Here is a 16,650-nt window from a genome sequence, read left to right as displayed (position 1 = left end):
CTAGTCAATATTTACTTAATACCAGCTTCTTCTGTTGATTTTAAACTCATATTAGGTTGATTAATTAAATATTTAACAAATTGTTGAATGTTTGGTGGTTTTTGTCGAATATTTCTCAGTTTTGAAGGTGTGTTATACCGGATTGAATCATAACCCAAGCCAAACCTGCTTAAATTCTGTAATTGTTTCATTTTGGCATTCAAAACTTCAACTTTACCAGCGGATTCATGGTATTGATACAACACATGTGTTAATCGGTCAGCTATTACCCGAAAAGTAGTGATATACTCTGGATTATTATACAAACTCTTTTCCATATCGACAAAAACAGATGATATGAGGCTTTCTTCATGGCTTTGCACTGATCTATTCACAGATTTTGAAATATTTAATGAATTGTTTGAGATATCAAGTGAGGCTAAAACCTCTGTTAAGATAAGCTCTAATTGTGGTACAAATTCATTGTTTCCTTCATGATTAAATGTGGTAGACAGTGTTGTTGTATCATAATCATGTGTGTTGTTGATGATATTGAAACAAGCGAGCAATTTTTCTCCTAAATTTGTGTTTAGTTGATCCAGTACACAAGCCAGCTGCAAACATGTTGAAGCAGCTTTATCTTTATGTAAATCTACATTGGAAATCTCTAACATTTGTCCAGAATGCTTCTTTTTCAAGTCTTTGTTTTTGTCATTTGTGATGCATAATGATTTGGTTAAATATTCAAGTTCTTCTTGATGATATGAAAGCTCTGCTTCTAATAATTCACATTCCAATTCATTTGCTTCCTGATTGAATATCCCTGGATGATCAGATTCACATTGTTCCAGGGCTTGATCATAAGCTGTGCCTTCAAGGAATAGTTCCTTGTTGATTAATTCATCATAACTACAAAGCAACAGTAATTATTATTATGAAAGCAATTGTGATGTTTTTAAATGACTAAATTTATACCAAATGATAATATATACTTACGCCAATGTTTCAGAATATTCTAAGCAATTATCAGAACTTATATTATCTTGAAACCAATCCAGAAACTCCAATGTTTGTGTATCAAATGTGTCGTACCAAGCTGCAATCTCATTCGGTCCTAACTTTCCAGTCTCAATATGCAGTTCTTGTAACTTTTATACAATTTTGAAGGATCTCGCCTTAAGGAGTCCATAATTTATTATTATGCAATACAGAAATGCAGTAGTTTGTTGAATTGAAGAGCACAATTAGTAAAATTTGATGTATATTCGCAATTCACAATTCACAATTTTACTAGCGTATAACGGTCAAAAGTAACTCCAGCGCAGCTGCGCATGCGCAATAAACAAAACACATGTGTAACCTGCTTACCCGCCAAAATCTCACGCAACCTTCAATTTCAACGCGTTACGTGAAGAAGCTAGACTATTCTTCATTCTATACGCGATTATAACGCATTATCTAGTATTTATTGTTATTTATTGATAAAACAAAGTGCGCCATGGGAATTCTAGGCCTTTCGAAACTCATTGCCGATCTTGTTCCTCAAGCGATCAAAGAAAATGAAATGAAGAATTATTTCGGTGAGTCACATTTGTTTTCACTCATAAAAAGAGATTACCTCAGAGTTTTGTGCAATAAATTCTCCAAAGCAAACCCTATTTAAGTAATCTTTAATCTTTCTACACCAAAAATGTATTTCTATCAATAATAAACATGTTAAATTCAAGGTCGTAAAATCGCTGTGGATGCTTCTATGTGTCTCTACCAGTTTCTCATAGCAGTTCGGTCAGAAGGTGCCCAGTTAACCTCAGTAGACGGCGAAACCACCTCACATCTAATGGGCACTTTCTACCGAACAATACGCTTGATAGACAACGGCATAAAACCTGTCTACGTTTTCGACGGTAAACCACCGCAGATGAAGAGCGGCGAGCTCAGCAAACGTGCAGAACGCCGTGAAGAAGCACAAAAAGCCTTGGATAAAGCAACAGAAGCAGGCGACGCCGCTGACGTTGAGAAATTCAATCGTCGATTAGTAAAAGTAACCAAACAACATGCAGAAGACTGCAAAACATTACTAAAACTCATGGGGATTCCCTACGTTGAAGCACCTTGTGAAGCAGAAGCACAATGCGCTGCTTTAGTCAAAGCTGGCAAAGTCTTCGGAACAGCCACCGAGGATATGGACGCGTTAACATTCGGTACAAATGTTCTCCTGCGGCATATGACGTTCAGCGAAGCAAGGAAGATGCCCATTCAAGAGTTTTATTATGATAAAGTCATTGAAGGACTTGGATTGACTAGAAACGAAGTAAATTCTTTTATAAGTTATGTTTAGTGTTAAGTTTAAACTGTAATTCTTATTTTAGTTTATAGATTTGTGCATTTTGCTTGGTTGTGATTACACAGACAGCATTCGTGGCATAGGCCCGAAGCGTGCGATTGAATTAATCAAACAACACAAGTGTATTGAAGAGATTCTGAAGAATATCGACACGAAAAAGTATACTCCTCCAGCTGACTGGAATTACGAAGGTGCAAGACAGCTTTTTGTCGAACCAGAAGTAGCTGATCCTGAAACAATCGAAGTATAAACAATTAAAAATTAATTTAATTAAAAAACGATTTTAAATATTTATATTTAAATAATTTGTAGTTAAAATGGAATGATCCAGATGAAGAAGGTTTGGTTAAGTATCTCTGTGGTGATAAACAGTTCAGCGAGGAACGCGTGCGCAATGGGGCGAAGAAATTAGCGAAAGCACGCGGAGTTACAACGCAAGGACGTTTGGATGGATTCTTCAAAGTGTTGAGCACGACTCCAGCGAAACGTAAAGCTGAACCCAAGAAAGCAACGCCTAATAAACGCGCTAAGACAGGCGCTGGACGAGGCAGACCAAAGTAAAGTAAGTCTCTGTTTTTACTCATTCAAAATCTCCAAAATGTATCTCAATTTTATTTTTACCTTTCACATTGAAATAATAATTAAAAAAACATGCATTATAGATTTAGTTTTGATAGGACTTGATCATAAATCACATCTTCACTATGCGAATACTTTTTGGCGAAGTATTTTCCACTGGGTAACTAAAAACAAGTATTAACCTCAAAATTAAGCTTAATGTTGTAAAACTCACAATGCCCATGCGTCTCTTATCGATATTTCCATGTTTCAACGAAATATTCCATAAATTCACCACTAAAGTAGCCAGAGATGGCGCTGTTGCAAGATCAGTTCGGCTTAAAACAACATTCAGCAGTTTTTGTGCGAGTAACGATTGTGTTCGACCCGCGCCGATCTCTTTTAGCTTCACTAGCAATTCATTTAAAACAATTGTGGCGATTTTATTCAACTCAGCGAGGAATTTCGGATCACTGCCATAAAGAGCATCATTACTTTCAACTAAAAACATAAAAATTACACAATTTATTGTAAATCATCGTCAAATCATCAAATCATGGAAGATTATTACCTTTATCAATATAATATGGATATGTATCCTGCCCCATGGCTGCCAACATATCCAAAACGTTGATGTAAACATCCGCGAGCATCTGCGCCGAGTGCCAGTCATAATTCTGCACGAAATTCAATAAAATCCGCGTGGAATGCAAGACGCCTTTATCCGGCGCATCCGGTACAACAATCAATACACTCAGGAACTTCCTAATGTATGATAATAGAAATTCATCCGAATTCTTCGGCAGCATTTGTTCAGTAACATTCACAGCGTTAATCTCATGTAGAATCGCTAATGCTGCTTTGAAGAATGCATCTGCTTGACCAAGACATGCGTTAAACAGTGCTACTTGTCCACTGTGTAGATACAACTCTAATCTTGTCTTTGCTGATGCTATTGATGGAATTGTTATGAAGCAATATGCTGCGCATGCGCGTACAAACGCGCCTGTTTTTCTTGTATGGTGGCCATTTACAATCGATCTTGTTTTAATCGATAGTAGATTAACGCAGTGTACCAGTTGGACTAATACAGCGTATAAATTACTGTATGCGCCACGACTTTCCACGTAGAATGTTAATTGTTGCTCGAAATCGCGGCCATAATCAACTTTTCGGATTGTAGCGCTGATTAGTTCGCTGATTTGCCGCACTTCGTCTTCAACAGTGAGGGCGCTGACTGAATCATGCATGGCGGAACATATATGCGTCACAGTGTTGATGATTATCGGATCTGTGATTGGCTGTGATTGATTCGGGGCGTTCCATGCCGTGAGGATGATTTTACATACTTCAACTTTATGTTGTTCGTGTTGGAATAAGTCGATTAAGGGTAGGAAATAATCCTAGAAGATAATTTTTTAGATTTAAAGGTTAAATATTAAAAAAGTATAGTTACCATTGCAACAAGTGCTTCAATATCAGGCACATGATTAACAATCCGTTCCACAACGAGTTTTAATTGATTGTAGGGTTTTTCAGTGCGTTCAACGCTCATATGTTGGACAATATTTCCAAGTATTTGATTTACTTGACTATCAAGACCCTAAAACATGATTATTTTGTACTTTAAGATGAAACAACTCATTATTTTAGCTTTTTACCATAAAATGTTGGACTGCATATTGCACCCATGGTTCTATACTGTTTAAATATTCATCGGCTTTGCGAATATGCGATAAATGACTCCAAACAATCGCCAGGACTTTTTTCCTGTCCTCAGCAGGTGGTGGACATACAGTCACACAAAGTCCCAAGGTTCGCAAAAGTACATGTAGAGGGAACCCGCGTTCATCGTTGCTTTTGATAATTGTGTCGAGGAAACTCAGACAACGATGCGAGATAAACGAAGGTTTAAACACAGACATTATCGTGTTTAACATCAAAGAACTATAAATAAAACAAACACAAATCAATATATATATAAAAATAAATAAATTTGACAGTTACCTATTAGTGATATTCTTACACTTTTCAAGAATATCCTGTAGGAGAGCCTCACCGCCTGTGTTGCAACTTGTGAAAGAATAAAATCCAATGCAGGAGTGTACAGGGTGAGATAAGACGCAATCGGCATTTTTTGATAACATTCGGTGGTAATAACTAAAGAAATAGATTTAAACAACATGTATAATGATGGATATAATGTGGTTAACTGGTTGCCTACTTACATGTTGATGCAAATTCAAAAAGTCATAAAAATTCTCCATCAGAAAGCTATTATCTTTGCCTGGTGTTGTGACTGTAAGCCCCACACGGCATAAATAACACCGCGCATACAGCGAAACCAACGGATTACCAATCCCACGAATCATATGCGTTAATCGCATCAAAGCCGCTGAATATTCGCTTGAGGTTAGAAAACTGTACGATTTTAAAATCGCCATTTCGACGTAAATCCGCGGTACTAATTCGCGTATGGATGCGATTTTATAAAACCAATTTCGACATGTTTCCTTCGCTGTTTCATGCACCATGTCCGGTGTGAAATTATGCGGTAATGCAGTTGGTGTTTTTGTCCCTGGTCGGATATAAAATGCTTTTCTTCGCAATCTTTCATAGACCAACACACCGAAAACGTCTAAAATCTCTGTGATCAATACGAATTTACTCGGATAGAACTGCAGGACTTCGGTATCCGATAACATCTTGGCGCATTGAATGGCAATCTTCAAAGATTTCACTCTTTGCTCCGAAGTCCATGCAGAAACCAACTCGCGGTTTAAATAATCAATGCGTTTCATGTATTCTACTTGTGAGAGGTCAAACTTTTGCTGAGAGCCTTCCTCAAAGTAATCCAACTGCTCCAACTTGCTTTGCACTTTATCAATTGATGATGTTTGGGTTTTAACGACGACTTGCTCATCATCGTTTAGGAAACTTGTAACAATTGATATCTTCTCTGATGTGGTGAATTGGTTTAGAATGGAGACTTTGCGAGCGTCCCATGAGTCTACTTCGGGTTTATCTGATGTAGGCTTAGTGGAAACAACAGTTTTTGCCTAGAATATTTTTAAAAAATTACAAAAATCATCAAAATTTATTTAAATTTATGAAGTTTCTTACGTTTTCATTCGCGAATGCTGTCAGAGGATCCATTTCTTCAATGGCAAACTTTGTCAATGGATCAATGCCCTCCAGAGCAGCACTAATATCAATTAATGCTGTTGGTGTTGATATAATGGGTGTTGTTCTGCCTGTGCTTGATTGTGAGCTTAAAACTCGACGTGGAATGCGTTCGGTTACCTGAGAATTTATTTTCTATGTAGAAATTGAATGTAAATTAGATATTATTACTTCTTACAGTGATTGCTTTGAGTGGATGATCTTCAACTTGAGTTTTTTGCATGTTGTGGACTAAATGTTTTATGTATGGGCTTCGTGTTACCCTAAAATCATCAGTAGTGAGAATAATAACGATTTTTTTCGTTTGAAATTACCATTCTATGGAGGATTGTGCCATGATTTTGTTATTTTGTGTCCAAAATACGAATATGAAAACAACAACAATCACAAAATCTAATCTGACGTATAGTAGCATAGGTTAAATGTCCTTCAGTTGACATTGAATATTTATACATCGTGGTTGAAGATAAATAAAATTAGTAAATGCATATTATCGAAATAAAGCCATGTATGTATATTTTAAATAACAAATAGTCGAATATAACACTCAATTAATTAACATTTGAGGGTAAATTACGTTTGGTTGTTTAATATTTACATTGTTGTAATTACTACAAATACTACTATCCAAGCTGTATATTATAAAAACCTAAAACGTAGTTCGTTTAATGGCCGTTGATTATAAATTGACAAAAATTAATAATTAATTCCTATTTACCACAATTAATCGCCATAAATCTACTCATTGGTTTAATTTATTGTCTTCTAATATTTGCTATCAATATTTAACAGAACAGTAAACAAAATATAAATTATCTTTCAAAGTTTAAGAGTGGCGCTAGTGTCGCACTATTCCCATCTGCGCACAACCGACCGCCATCTTGTTTGTTTTCACTCTGCTCGCCGACACTCAGCTGATCAACTTGTTTGATGAGTGAATTATCATTACTTCGATTAGTTTACCTAGTTTACGTTCCTAACCTAAGTCGTCACGCGAGGCTTGTTATAAATTGAATTAAAATGCGAATTCTGTGCTCAGTTTGCGTGATCAACCGACAACTCGTCAACCAACCCCTGGGCATCAACCAACAACAACAAAAACGTAAATATCTCAAATCCACGCTTGCTTTATGCAAACAACCGTGCAGTTCCAAGGACAAACAGCCGGAATTCTGCATTATCCTCTTTACATCAACGAACAAAACCGGCGTCAAGTATCCAGTGAAGGAAAATGTGAGTCAAATACTAATCAGATTCATCCATGAAGGCAAAGCAACTCTGCAATTCAAGCAACCAGCACATGATCTGTTCATTCAAGCAACAGTTCCACAACTGAAACAGTTCCTAACACTTTTAAAGAAAATCCTGCAGAATAAACTGACTGCAGCTGATATGAAGTCATCAGGAGTGTCAGGCATTGGTGTGACTGCTCTGGATCACAAAACAGTCGCACCGACAAAGTTAACCATCAAAAACCGGTCGGAATATCCCGTTAAAGGATTCCCAGTCACTCTGGAAGTACTACACATCAATGATGTAAGAAGACTTGGTTTTGACAGAGGCATTCTCAAGTTGCTCAACCTTCGTGTCCTTGATCTGTCAAACAATCTGATCGAATTCCTGCCGGAGGAGTTGAACAAGTTGCCTAACCTGGTCGAGATTAACCTGAAGGGTAACCTATTCGGTAAAAGTGCGCCACGCAAGTGGGATTGGATGGGTGGTAATCTCTCACGAACACTACGCGCCCTCAACGTGTCGAAAAACGAATTAAAATATCTCCCGAATCAGTTATTGCGTTTACACGCACTTGTCACTCTGAATATCGATGATAATCAGCTTCGGTTCCTTCCGAGCGGCATCGGCAACCTTCGTAATCTACGCATATTCACCGCTAGTAATAATCAACTTGTAAGCTTCCCGGGAAGCATAAAAAAACTAATTCTTGATGAATTAGACGTGAGTTCCAATGCGTCTAATGTTGAAATGAACGACGTGCAGCGGAATATATTCGCTGCGCAGTTCCCGAAAGCATTACCAGTGTTAACTCTTAAAGAATACGCTGGCAGAAAAGTCTTATTTGACAGGTTGCCATATTGTAAAAACACTCCCGCAGATTATTATTAATTATCTAGAAACAGCCAGGTATTGCGTGTGTGGTAAAGCTTGCTTTGACAAATACGTCGCGCATAAAGACATCATGTGGCTGGAGAATATCACGCGCGAGTTGCGCTCATCGCGTGAAACCGGCGGGTTTGTTCCGGTGGATTTATACTTCTGCTCGCTGCAGTGCTTCGCGCGCTCACAGCGCAGGCGCATGCTGGTGCGATAGGATGCGATTCGAGATTCACTATAAGACAGATTCTACACTTATTTATTCAATTACTTTCTCGTAGATTACAGCTAAATGCTGCGTCATCTCCGGCACCTCATTCGTGGACATGTAAAGCACCAGCTGTAACTTCCCGTCATCTAAGAGGGTGAGATTGCGTTCGATGCCGAGAACTTTCGGTGTTTTCACATTTGGCGAGCGGCTTACACTGGTGCTTTTTAATTTCAAGCTGGTTTCAGCTACGAAACCTTCCTCGATTGTGGTAAGACCGAAATTATGCGCGAGGAAGAGATTCACGTTGTTTGTGTTGGGAATAATGCGCATGAAACCCGTCTCCATGTGCATTGGGTATTTATCTACTGCATGCCATGAAGTTGAGGTGTAGTTTAACATTGGCTGGCCGCATGTGGTGAACTCCAGCTGCTCGCAGTAGACGAAAGGTGCGACGCGCTCGGCGAATTTACCATGTGCGGAAATTGAACGCCATGTGCCCAGCAGGAACTTAATTGGTTCCAACGCTGCGTGCGCAGGTTTCGGATTCATTTCAAGCTGTTAATATAAGTAGTTAATAAGTGTTTAAACTGTGTTATAGCGAATCTCACCTGCAAAGCGTTATTTATTTGTAAAATTGTGTGTTAGTGGCGTAACTCTGTAACTTACTGTTTGTACATTTGATTGTGAGGTGGTTCAGTATTATTAGAATCTCAGCGAGCAGAAATTGGCGTAGTTTAGGCTAAAATTAACGAAAAAAACAAGATTTTCACTTCTATGATACCAACATATTTAAGATAACCTATAAATGTTGATGTTTTCCACGAATTACTGTTAGTTATTTATTATTACGCTAAGTTTAATGTTTAAATAGTGATAATTTCATTGTAAACTTTTACCAATACTGAAATATCTCTTAAGATTTTAAAATTTGAAGTGCTGCGTATAGTTTATATTAAACTGTCAGACATTATGTAGAGGGCGCTGGCGTATAAATTCACAGCTGTTAAAATCAAGTGTAAATATAAATTCACCGACAATAATTCCTCAAAATTTAAAGTGTTTGTATTAAAAATTCATTGTAATGTTTACAGTCACCAAAACGCCGATACTCTCACAAGTCACACAACTGTATAGAAAACGTAATCTCTGGCAATATCTGAATATAATCTTCAATCGAAAAGATCAACACAGATGGAAAAAATTTGGTCCTGATCGAACATGCGCCGAATGGATCCTTCGTAATGGCGGCGCTGTCAAATTAACCTGCTGTCCTGAATTTCTAAATGATTATAATCTTATCCCACCGGAAGGTGAAAAAATTACATTAACTGCTGTAGATGCAACAGATTCTTCCATCATGCACTATGGTTTTGACCATTTTGTTGGCTGCACACAACTGGATAAAATCATACTCAACAAATGTAATTATGTCTATGATGATGCATTGAAAGAACTACAGCCCATAGGTGGCCAGTTGAAAATACTACAAGTAACTGGATGTCACAACATCAGTGATGCAGGCTTATTGCATCTGACAGCAATGAAAAGCCTGCAGTATTTAAATCTGGGAGCACTCTCAGGTGTTAAGGATATTCAAGGTGTAGGAGCACAGTTGAAGGCAGCTCTACCCAATTGTAATGTAACAGCAGCATAAATGTACCATTAAATATTTATTTATAGTTTATTAGCAGTGTTTATCCATCTAGTTTCAGTTTAGATGTGGATGAGGAGGATGGAGGTGATGGTAAGCCAATTTCGCCACTTTCTAGTTGTTTAAGTAAGCGGAACAAGGCGGCTGCTTCGCGTATTCGGCTGAATTCAATACAAAATGCCTGCACTTCAATGAATAACTCCTAGAAAACAAACAAAAACTATTTTTTAAATTTTATTTAAGAATAGGATATTTACCTGGACGTTTATAATCTTGTTTCGTATAAGACTCTGTAGAAACACGCAGACTAATCGCACGAGTCGATTCTGCATGTATCTGTCTTTGATGGTCTCACAAGTTGAGATGCAGTTCGAAATATAAAGATGTACGAACGCAGTTGGTAGATCCACAGTTGTGGTTAGCCTATTGACAACTTCCATTGAGTGCAGCGACATCTCCATGTTGACCAACACACTGAAGTATTCAGTGATTTGTTTCGACTGCATTAGTTTTAGTAACATCTCAATGGCGATTATCGGATTGTTTTCGACTAATTCGGGTAGTTTGGCTGGTGTTAGACCAATGTGATACACCAACTTGGGATCATTGTCAAGTTCTTTTACGAGTCGTGTTTGTTGCTGGAGAGATAACGCGGATTTGTAGGCTTTTGTGAGTAGATGGCGCGCTTCCTGGCCGGCCATGTTGGGTACACACATTGTAGCGTCGTAGATGATTTGATGACGGGTTGGGTGAGTCATGTTAAACCACACAGGCTGAAATATTTTAGTTTAATGTAAAAATATGCAAAAATGTTACAAGTATGTAACAAACCTCATCCTGGCAGTTGTATAACGGTGGAGCAAGCGTAACAAACTCCGGTTTGTAGACTTTGTTCACAGGAGCGTCATTTCCACACATGAGGCTTTTGATTAGTGCATTTGTGTGGTCTTCTTTAGGCGCATAACTAAATTAAACATAAATTTAACATAAAAATTGTAAATAATTAAAGAAAAACTTACTTGTTTATGTTTTTCTCTGGAAAACTCAATGTAACAGGAATACCACTCTTTGACATGTATGAAAACTCCAGTTTTCTATCAGCCAGGCTCAGTTGCAGGGCGGAAAGATCAATGTTTAGGCTTGGAATTGTGTCTGCATTCAATATTTGTGTTGCTGTCCTCTTCAACAACTAAAAAATCATTAATTAATGATTTATTTCATCAAATATGATGAAAAATACTTACTACATCTTTGGAAACATTTGAAATCAATTGTTCTAAGAAATTTCGCTCCTGTGTGGTTAATTTTGGCAAATGTCCAGGATATTGCAGTTTGGGTGCACCTATAGGGCTTCCTTGCTGTTCAGTTGGTGACTAAAACCAAAATAATAACTCAATCATTGGTTTTTAATTAGTTTTAAAGCAGTTTTATACCAGTAGTTGCACAAATGCATTGGCAAATGGTGTTTTGCCTATGGATTCATCCCTGTACATTTCATGCAGAATAGTTATCACAACTAATCTTTGTTCATGTGATTTGATCAAATCTTGCTGTAATAACATGATCAAACACATTCCAACTAAAATCACAATTCATAGTTGATTAGTTAATAGTTAAAATGTTTATAGAATTAGAAATACCTTTGAAATAATCGGTTGTTTCAAACTTTTTGATAACATCATTAACAATTGCTTCCAGTGTTTGTGTTGCAATGTTCGGTTCATCAATAATTCTGCAAATGAATAAATTTATTTAAAAATAGATTGTTTAGCTATTTTAGGCAACATACTTGAGCAAAACATCGCATTGTTCTATAGATAAAGCCATATTTAAATCTGGATGGTAAAAATCCTATTTGATTATAATTTTATATTTAGAAATTGGAAATCATGATCATGTTTTCATCTGGATATGATGAAATAACCTAAATTTTGTTGACAATTTGATCATGGTAAAGGTAGCGCATGATTCTTATAAAACATTTAATAAATAATTAGTATTTGCATAGGAAAGCATTAAAATAACAAGTAGTAATATTGATATTTTTTATTTATTAGTCTTTTTTTACGTATACAAAATTACTTCCTAGCAGAATTAATATTTTAAGCTCTAGAGTTTTATATCTAACTTTACTTGTTTGCAGAATGGTAACCTAACCATACAAATTTAAAAATAAACATTACACCATCCTCAACATTTATCCTAATTAATTTCTTTTAAACATAAGTTAAATAAAAGTGATCATGAACAATGTGGAATCGCGTAAATCTCCTCAGAAAACTGCAGTATTTATACATAAGTAACGTTCAGCAAGCGCCTAAACCTTCAGTGCCAGAAAATATCAAACTTACACATCGTTTTCTCGAATATTTTCAAGCAAACAACACCGAAAAAACACTCATCACAAACACGCAAAACATCAAAGGAGTACGTGCACTGCTTGAAATGGACAAAACTCTATGCAGTAAAGCATCCGAGATGACCAACAGTGAAATCCTTCAATACCTCACAATTTATTTACTGAATTCACCAAGAAAAATCACAAATTTTGACTTCTACACGATTTCAAACTCGATTTTAGCGCATAGAATAGAAGAATTAACAGCCCAGGAGTTTGTACAGTTTATGTACATGGTTGCCCTAAAGAAAAACAGTTATGAAGCATCAAGACACATGAAAAAATGCATGTTTCACCTGAATACTAATCCAGAAATGTTGAGAGCATTCTCACTGACTGATTTACTAGTGTTGTGCAATGCAACATTCAAAACCAGTACTAGAATATACAATAAGGAACTATTGAGTATCTTACAGCAGTGTTTACTGAACAATCTGCACTTGTTTGATGATCCTGGCATGCTAGTAACATTAATTAAATCATTAAGACACAATGAGTGCCAAAATGAGGAGCTGTTAGCCACTATATCAGCAGTGATATTTTTTAATCAAACATATAAACACTATACATTCACAGCAATCAGTCATATCCTACCTTTGTTTGCTGATTATTTATATTACGATGAGAAATTGTTTGAATTATTCACGCAGCGTGCGATTAATCAACTTATAACGACAAATATTCGCGAAAAACGCGCGTATTTTATTGATAATATTCGTGGGAAAGACATTAAACGTTTTCTGTGGTCATGCAGCTTCGTTGGGCATCGTTTAAATCAAACACATTTGAAATTATTCGAAGAAGAAATTTATGCACGGTCTGTGAGTGGTTATTATGATGACGAACCGGAAACACTACTGGATTCAGTGTTTTATTTGTGGATGTTAGAGTTCCACTCTGAAAAGTTATTAAATTTATGCAAGGATAAAATCGGTGTGATTCGAAAGATGCAAACAAAAACAAAAATTCGGTTGAATATGTTGTTGATTTGTATGCAGGTTGAAGATATGCAACTTTATAAACGTTTTGGTGTGAAAGCTGAAGTGTTTAAGGCGGATATAAAGCTAGAGTTGGAGAAACGGCCGAATTTAATGAAGATTTATAATGTTTTGAAAGTGTTTATGAGTGATTTGGATGTGAATCGGCTGGAATTCGAGTATCAAGTGCCACATTTTAATGTTTTGGGTATAACTGGATACAGGAAGAATGTTTACAAGGCTTTTGTGGTTGAAGTTCTCGATGAGAGCAACCGAGTGAAGAATGTGGATGAAAAAATGTCTGGTAGGCTGCAAGTCAAGACGAGGCTAATGTACAAAATGGATTTGACAGTTGTCCTAGTAAGATTCCTATAAAATAATCATAAAAATATTGATTTTTGTTGATTTTTAGTTAAACTCTGCAGATTTTGAAGATTTAAACGATTTAGAGTTGAAGGAATACGTCAGGAGAGAAATGTCCATCGTGTCATGAATATTTTAATACAAGTTTACAGAAAAATCGTGATTCAGTCAAAGAAATAAATATTTATGTACCAAATTAAATGTATAGTGACCCATCAGCAGGTCCCAAATAATGCAGGGAAATCAAAATTACGTCTATTAATGTCCAAACGCCTAGACCACCAAAACTAAACAGTTTACCGATGCCTTCCTGCCAATGCCCCAGATAAAATCGATCAGCTCCGAAGCCTCCTAAAGTTATGCTTAGAACAAGCGCGGTGGACCAGCGATATCCGCCTGTCCAGTTACAATAAACATTTTTATTGAATGTTCTTGAGCCTGGAATTAAAATCAGTTTTAATTTCAGTTGGTAAGATGCTTAAATATTTACCTAAACATATAATGTTGTCATTAACTGTACAATTTGTTGTATATTGTGATCTGTTTATTGCTACAGAGTTGCAGCTTGCTTTCCAGTCACAAGTATGCTCCCATGGTTCAGTTTGATAGCAGTATCTGCAGATGTATTCCTTTTCAAACGTTTTTTTACCCTGTGAAACAAAAATCTTAAGTTTTTGGTTAAAAAAACTTGATTTTTCAACTTACTGTCATGCAGATTATACCATTGGGTACATTACAAGTGGCATTCAGTTTCTGGCCATAAATACAAGTGCTGTTCATGTCACAACTGAGGCAGAAGCCACTCACTTGCTCACAGTTTTCATGATGTGCAGAACAATAACCATGGCTTAGCATAATCTAAAATTGTTGATTTTTAATTGATTTAAACAAGTTTTAGACAAATTTATACCTCAGGGTTGTTTTTAGTGATACTTCTTTAAAGTTTTGACTCTTTCTGCTTAGATCCATGTTGTTATCACCTGTTTTGCATAAATAATTGAATTAATTTTATGTAAATCAGTAGTTATTGGAATACTGACCGAATTGCGAGTGTTGTGCACCATTTATAACAAACATGAGTAGAATTAGACATGCCTTCTTTGCACTTATTTGATAACACTGCATTTTGAATGGTGTTATCAATAATTTCGAACGTTTTAAACGTTTGTTATCATTAGTAAATTATTCTGAGGTTACAGCATAGATTAGAGTAAGTGTGGTTGCCAACTTCTAACTGAGATTGTTTTCATTTTGTCTCGTAGTTCTTTTTGGTTTCGGTTTAAAATAAAATTAGATAATTAAGTAAAATAAACAATATATGTTTAAATTATATTTGTTTGCTATTAATATTTAAATTTTAATACTTTTTGTTATTTAGTTTTGAATTCGGCTGTTACCCAGAAGCCCCTACCACTTCCGTTGTCAAACGAACATGGCCACCATTTCCTGGCAGATTGTTTCTTTTTAGTCAGTCTTTTTAAGCTGTCAACATGGCGGATCAAGTAAGTTGCTGTGAATTCTGGCCAAAAACATGGAAAAACTGGATACAAACCGAGAAATAACAATAAAATAACGTCCACGCAGTAAGTCCGTTCCATTTCTAATCAAATTTCACTCAATTTTGCTCTGTAACACATCAAATAAAACATTTCACGTTTTGGGGTTATTCTGGATGCAGCATAATACACGTGGTTACAAAGTTAATAAATTTCATATACGGACGTTATTTTATTGTAATTTAAACTGTAAATTTTTATTTATTATCATCCTACAGTGGAATATGATATAACATGTATTTGTCTCTGTTGGATAAATGAACGTCATTTGTTTTGTAGAATGAGCGATCATTCCAAAAACAGCCGACGATTTTCTTAAATCGCAAGAAAGGTTTGGGCGGTAAGCGTCGCAAGTCGATGCGTTACCACCGCGAAGTCGGCTTGGGCTTCAAGACTCCGAGAGAGGTTAGTCTCAGCTGTGTACTAATACGTTTGTGTTTTTTCCCCGCACACATTTAGACAGAGAAAGCTTTCCAAAAACAACCCGTTGTATTCCTCAATCATAAGACAGCGGCCAAGCGGAAAAATTTGCGCCACCACAGGAACGTTGGGCTTGGTTTCAAGACCCCGCGCGAGGTAACAAAAACCACAAAATTTAAGCAAAAAATAAAGCTATTTATGGGCATTTGGCATATTGACATATGGGAATCGGTTATTGTTATGTTATTGGTGGCTTGGTGGACATGTACTTGGTTAATGGTGATACACTTGGGAAATCTAACATTTTATTACACTTTACACTTAATTTTAAGCTTTTATTTAATATTGGTGGTGGTTATTATAATGTAGCTTGTTTATTACACGTGCTTTGTTGTATATTTCGCATTAAAACATGTTATTTTTATGTTTATTAATAACTTTTTATGGTAATAGGCGATTGAGGGACATTACATCGACAAGAAGTGTCCGTTCACTGGTAATGTGTCCATCCGCGGCCGCATTCTCACCGGCGTCGTGCAGAAGATGAAGATGCAGCGCACAATCGTCATTCGTCGCGATTATCTGCATTACATTAGGAAGTACAACCGTTTCGAGAAGAGGCATCGTAATATGTCTGTGCATTTGTCACCGGCTTTCAGGTATTTTTAAATCTTATTTTAATAATTACATATAATTTATTATGTTTATTTCTATTTTTATTTAGGGATGTGGAAAATGGTGATGTTGTAACCATCGGCGAATGCCGGCCGCTTTCCAAGACGGTCCGATTCAATGTCCTGAAGGTCACCAAGGGCACTGGCTCCAAGAAGAGTTTCAAGAAATTCTAATTTGTCCCACTTTTGTTTAAAATAATAAGAAAACAACAACAAAAATCGTA

At 36.4% G+C, this 16,650-nt stretch overlaps 9 protein-coding genes across 17 annotated transcripts in view; 4 read left to right on the top strand and 5 right to left on the bottom strand.

The window, feature by feature from the left end:
• Positions 1 to 1,434, bottom strand: part of LOC135797956 (uncharacterized) — a 2,456-nt gene extending 1,022 nt beyond the window's left edge. The window contains exons 1-3 of the mRNA XM_065310562.1: positions 1,420 to 1,434; positions 976 to 1,127; positions 16 to 888 (exon numbers count right to left, since the gene is read on the bottom strand). Coding sequence (XP_065166634.1) covers positions 16 to 888; positions 976 to 1,127; positions 1,420 to 1,434 — 1,040 coding nt within the window. The remainder of the gene's footprint in view (positions 1 to 15; positions 889 to 975; positions 1,128 to 1,419) is intronic.
• Fen1 (flap endonuclease 1) lies at positions 1,345 to 15,273 on the top strand. Of its 3 annotated transcripts, none has more exons than XM_065311090.1 (5): positions 1,345 to 1,559; positions 1,707 to 2,290; positions 2,349 to 2,567; positions 2,636 to 2,885; positions 15,155 to 15,273. In XM_065311090.1, exons 1-4 carry the CDS (start codon positions 1,478 to 1,480, stop codon positions 2,882 to 2,884), a joined length of 1,134 nt encoding a protein of 377 aa, XP_065167162.1. In that variant the 5' UTR covers positions 1,345 to 1,477; the 3' UTR covers position 2,885; positions 15,155 to 15,273. The 3 variants fall into 3 exon arrangements, with proteins under 3 accessions (XP_065167162.1, XP_065167163.1, XP_065167161.1); XM_065311091.1 differs by lacking the exon at positions 15,155 to 15,273 and adding an exon at positions 9,479 to 9,567; XM_065311089.1 differs by lacking the exon at positions 15,155 to 15,273 and adding an exon at positions 7,104 to 7,242 and having other exon boundaries at positions 1,346 to 1,559.
• LOC135798301 (VPS35 endosomal protein-sorting factor-like) lies at positions 2,897 to 6,526 on the bottom strand. Its single transcript, XM_065311104.1, is given in 11 exon segments — positions 2,897 to 3,066; positions 3,117 to 3,382; positions 3,453 to 4,284; positions 4,338 to 4,484; positions 4,543 to 4,828; positions 4,889 to 4,940; positions 4,943 to 5,031; positions 5,081 to 5,940; positions 6,005 to 6,184; positions 6,243 to 6,327; positions 6,379 to 6,526. Coding segments are annotated over 11 exon segments (2,985 nt in total). The 5' UTR covers positions 6,480 to 6,526; the 3' UTR covers positions 2,897 to 2,979.
• On the top strand, positions 6,503 to 13,977 carry Lrr47 (Leucine-rich repeat 47). Its single transcript, XM_065310561.1, is given in 5 exon segments — positions 6,503 to 8,169; positions 8,171 to 8,390; positions 10,068 to 10,131; positions 12,284 to 13,773; positions 13,826 to 13,977. Coding segments are annotated over 5 exon segments (2,940 nt in total). The 5' UTR covers positions 6,503 to 7,084; the 3' UTR covers positions 13,907 to 13,977.
• Positions 8,419 to 9,380, bottom strand: LOC135798297 (peroxynitrite isomerase THAP4-like). Of its 4 annotated transcripts, XM_065311100.1 has the most exons (3): positions 9,284 to 9,380; positions 9,054 to 9,126; positions 8,419 to 8,942 (listed from the first exon to the last, which is right to left on the bottom strand). In XM_065311100.1, the coding sequence occupies exon 3, from the start codon at positions 8,934 to 8,936 to the stop codon at positions 8,436 to 8,438; it is 501 nt and encodes a 166-aa protein (XP_065167172.1). In that variant the 5' UTR covers positions 8,937 to 8,942; positions 9,054 to 9,126; positions 9,284 to 9,380; the 3' UTR covers positions 8,419 to 8,435. The 4 variants fall into 4 exon arrangements, with proteins under 4 accessions (XP_065167172.1, XP_065167170.1, XP_065167171.1 ...); XM_065311098.1 differs by having other exon boundaries at positions 8,419 to 8,995; positions 9,054 to 9,346; XM_065311099.1 differs by having other exon boundaries at positions 9,054 to 9,346.
• LOC135798295 (ATP synthase subunit s, mitochondrial) lies at positions 9,469 to 10,434 on the top strand. Of its 3 annotated transcripts, none has more exons than XM_065311094.1 (2): positions 9,469 to 10,043; positions 10,105 to 10,434. In XM_065311094.1, the coding sequence occupies exon 1, from the start codon at positions 9,469 to 9,471 to the stop codon at positions 10,039 to 10,041; it is 573 nt and encodes a 190-aa protein (XP_065167166.1). In that variant the 3' UTR covers positions 10,042 to 10,043; positions 10,105 to 10,434. The 3 variants fall into 3 exon arrangements, with proteins under 3 accessions (XP_065167166.1, XP_065167164.1, XP_065167165.1); XM_065311092.1 differs by having other exon boundaries at positions 10,100 to 10,434; XM_065311093.1 differs by having other exon boundaries at positions 10,094 to 10,434.
• Not11 (CCR4-NOT transcription complex subunit 11) lies at positions 10,045 to 11,980 on the bottom strand. The gene is made up of 8 exons (XM_065311087.1): positions 11,828 to 11,980; positions 11,679 to 11,770; positions 11,472 to 11,617; positions 11,283 to 11,411; positions 11,058 to 11,227; positions 10,870 to 11,002; positions 10,296 to 10,811; positions 10,045 to 10,240 (listed from the first exon to the last, which is right to left on the bottom strand). The coding sequence occupies exons 1-8, from the start codon at positions 11,863 to 11,865 to the stop codon at positions 10,082 to 10,084; spliced, it is 1,383 nt and encodes a 460-aa protein (XP_065167159.1). The 5' UTR covers positions 11,866 to 11,980; the 3' UTR covers positions 10,045 to 10,081.
• Positions 13,899 to 14,991, bottom strand: LOC135798296 (TM2 domain-containing protein almondex-like). Its single transcript, XM_065311096.1, has 5 exons — positions 14,817 to 14,991; positions 14,687 to 14,756; positions 14,482 to 14,634; positions 14,267 to 14,426; positions 13,899 to 14,214 (listed from the first exon to the last, which is right to left on the bottom strand). Exons 3-5 carry the CDS (start codon positions 14,629 to 14,631, stop codon positions 13,973 to 13,975), a joined length of 552 nt encoding a protein of 183 aa, XP_065167168.1. The 5' UTR covers positions 14,632 to 14,634; positions 14,687 to 14,756; positions 14,817 to 14,991; the 3' UTR covers positions 13,899 to 13,972.
• On the top strand, positions 15,157 to 16,650 carry RpS11 (ribosomal protein S11). 2 transcript variants are annotated; one of them, XM_065311102.1, is made up of 4 exons: positions 15,157 to 15,278; positions 15,612 to 15,737; positions 16,206 to 16,411; positions 16,477 to 16,650. In XM_065311102.1, the coding sequence occupies exons 1-4, from the start codon at positions 15,267 to 15,269 to the stop codon at positions 16,598 to 16,600; spliced, it is 468 nt and encodes a 155-aa protein (XP_065167174.1). In that variant the 5' UTR covers positions 15,157 to 15,266; the 3' UTR covers positions 16,601 to 16,650. The 2 variants fall into 2 exon arrangements, with proteins under 2 accessions (XP_065167174.1, XP_065167175.1); XM_065311103.1 differs by lacking the exon at positions 15,612 to 15,737 and adding an exon at positions 15,792 to 15,908 and having other exon boundaries at positions 15,188 to 15,278.

This window comes from Atheta coriaria, unplaced genomic scaffold (assembly GCF_025399875.1).
Source record: "Atheta coriaria isolate IRGN ID8LTWV9N9 unplaced genomic scaffold, Caltech_Dcor_3.1 hic_scaffold_9_pilon, whole genome shotgun sequence".
Taxonomy (NCBI): Eukaryota; Metazoa; Arthropoda; class Insecta; order Coleoptera; family Staphylinidae; genus Dalotia; species Dalotia coriaria.
Note: the sequence above shows the minus strand (reverse complement) of the source record. Positions and strands in the feature narration are given on the sequence as shown.

Excerpts from the sequence above, each read along its gene's own strand:
- LOC135798295 (XM_065311094.1), top strand. The coding sequence starts at position 9,469 with ATGTTTACAGTCACCAAAACGCCGATACTCTCACAAGTCACACAACTG.
- Fen1 (XM_065311090.1), top strand. The coding sequence starts at position 1,478 with ATGGGAATTCTAGGCCTTTCGAAACTCATTGCCGATCTTGTTCCTCAA. Across the intron at positions 1,560-1,706 it reads TGAAATGAAGAATTATTTCG|GTCGTAAAATCGCTGTGGAT; the intron begins GTGAGTCACATT and ends GTTAAATTCAAG. Across the intron at positions 2,291-2,348 it reads TTGGATTGACTAGAAACGAA|TTTATAGATTTGTGCATTTT; the intron begins GTAAATTCTTTT and ends TTCTTATTTTAG.
- LOC135798297 (XM_065311100.1), bottom strand. The coding sequence starts at position 8,936 with ATGAATCCGAAACCTGCGCACGCAGCGTTGGAACCAATTAAGTTCCTG.
- Not11 (XM_065311087.1), bottom strand. The coding sequence starts at position 11,865 with ATGGCTTTATCTATAGAACAATGCGATGTTTTGCTCAA. Across the intron at positions 11,412-11,471 it reads ATGCATTTGTGCAACTACTG|TCACCAACTGAACAGCAAGG; the intron begins GTATAAAACTGC and ends TTTTGGTTTTAG. Across the intron at positions 11,228-11,282 it reads CAAATGTTTCCAAAGATGTA|TTGTTGAAGAGGACAGCAAC; the intron begins GTAAGTATTTTT and ends ATGATTTTTTAG.
- LOC135798296 (XM_065311096.1), bottom strand. The coding sequence starts at position 14,631 with ATGCTAAGCCATGGTTATTGTTCTGCACATCATGAAAACTGTGAGCAA. Across the intron at positions 14,427-14,481 it reads ATGGTATAATCTGCATGACA|GGTAAAAAAACGTTTGAAAA; the intron begins GTAAGTTGAAAA and ends TTTGTTTCACAG. Across the intron at positions 14,215-14,266 it reads TGACAACATTATATGTTTAG|GCTCAAGAACATTCAATAAA; the intron begins GTAAATATTTAA and ends TTTTAATTCCAG.
- RpS11 (XM_065311102.1), top strand. Across the intron at positions 15,738-16,205 it reads GCTTCAAGACTCCGAGAGAG|GCGATTGAGGGACATTACAT; the intron begins GTTAGTCTCAGC and ends TTATGGTAATAG. Across the intron at positions 16,412-16,476 it reads CATTTGTCACCGGCTTTCAG|GGATGTGGAAAATGGTGATG; the intron begins GTATTTTTAAAT and ends ATTTTTATTTAG.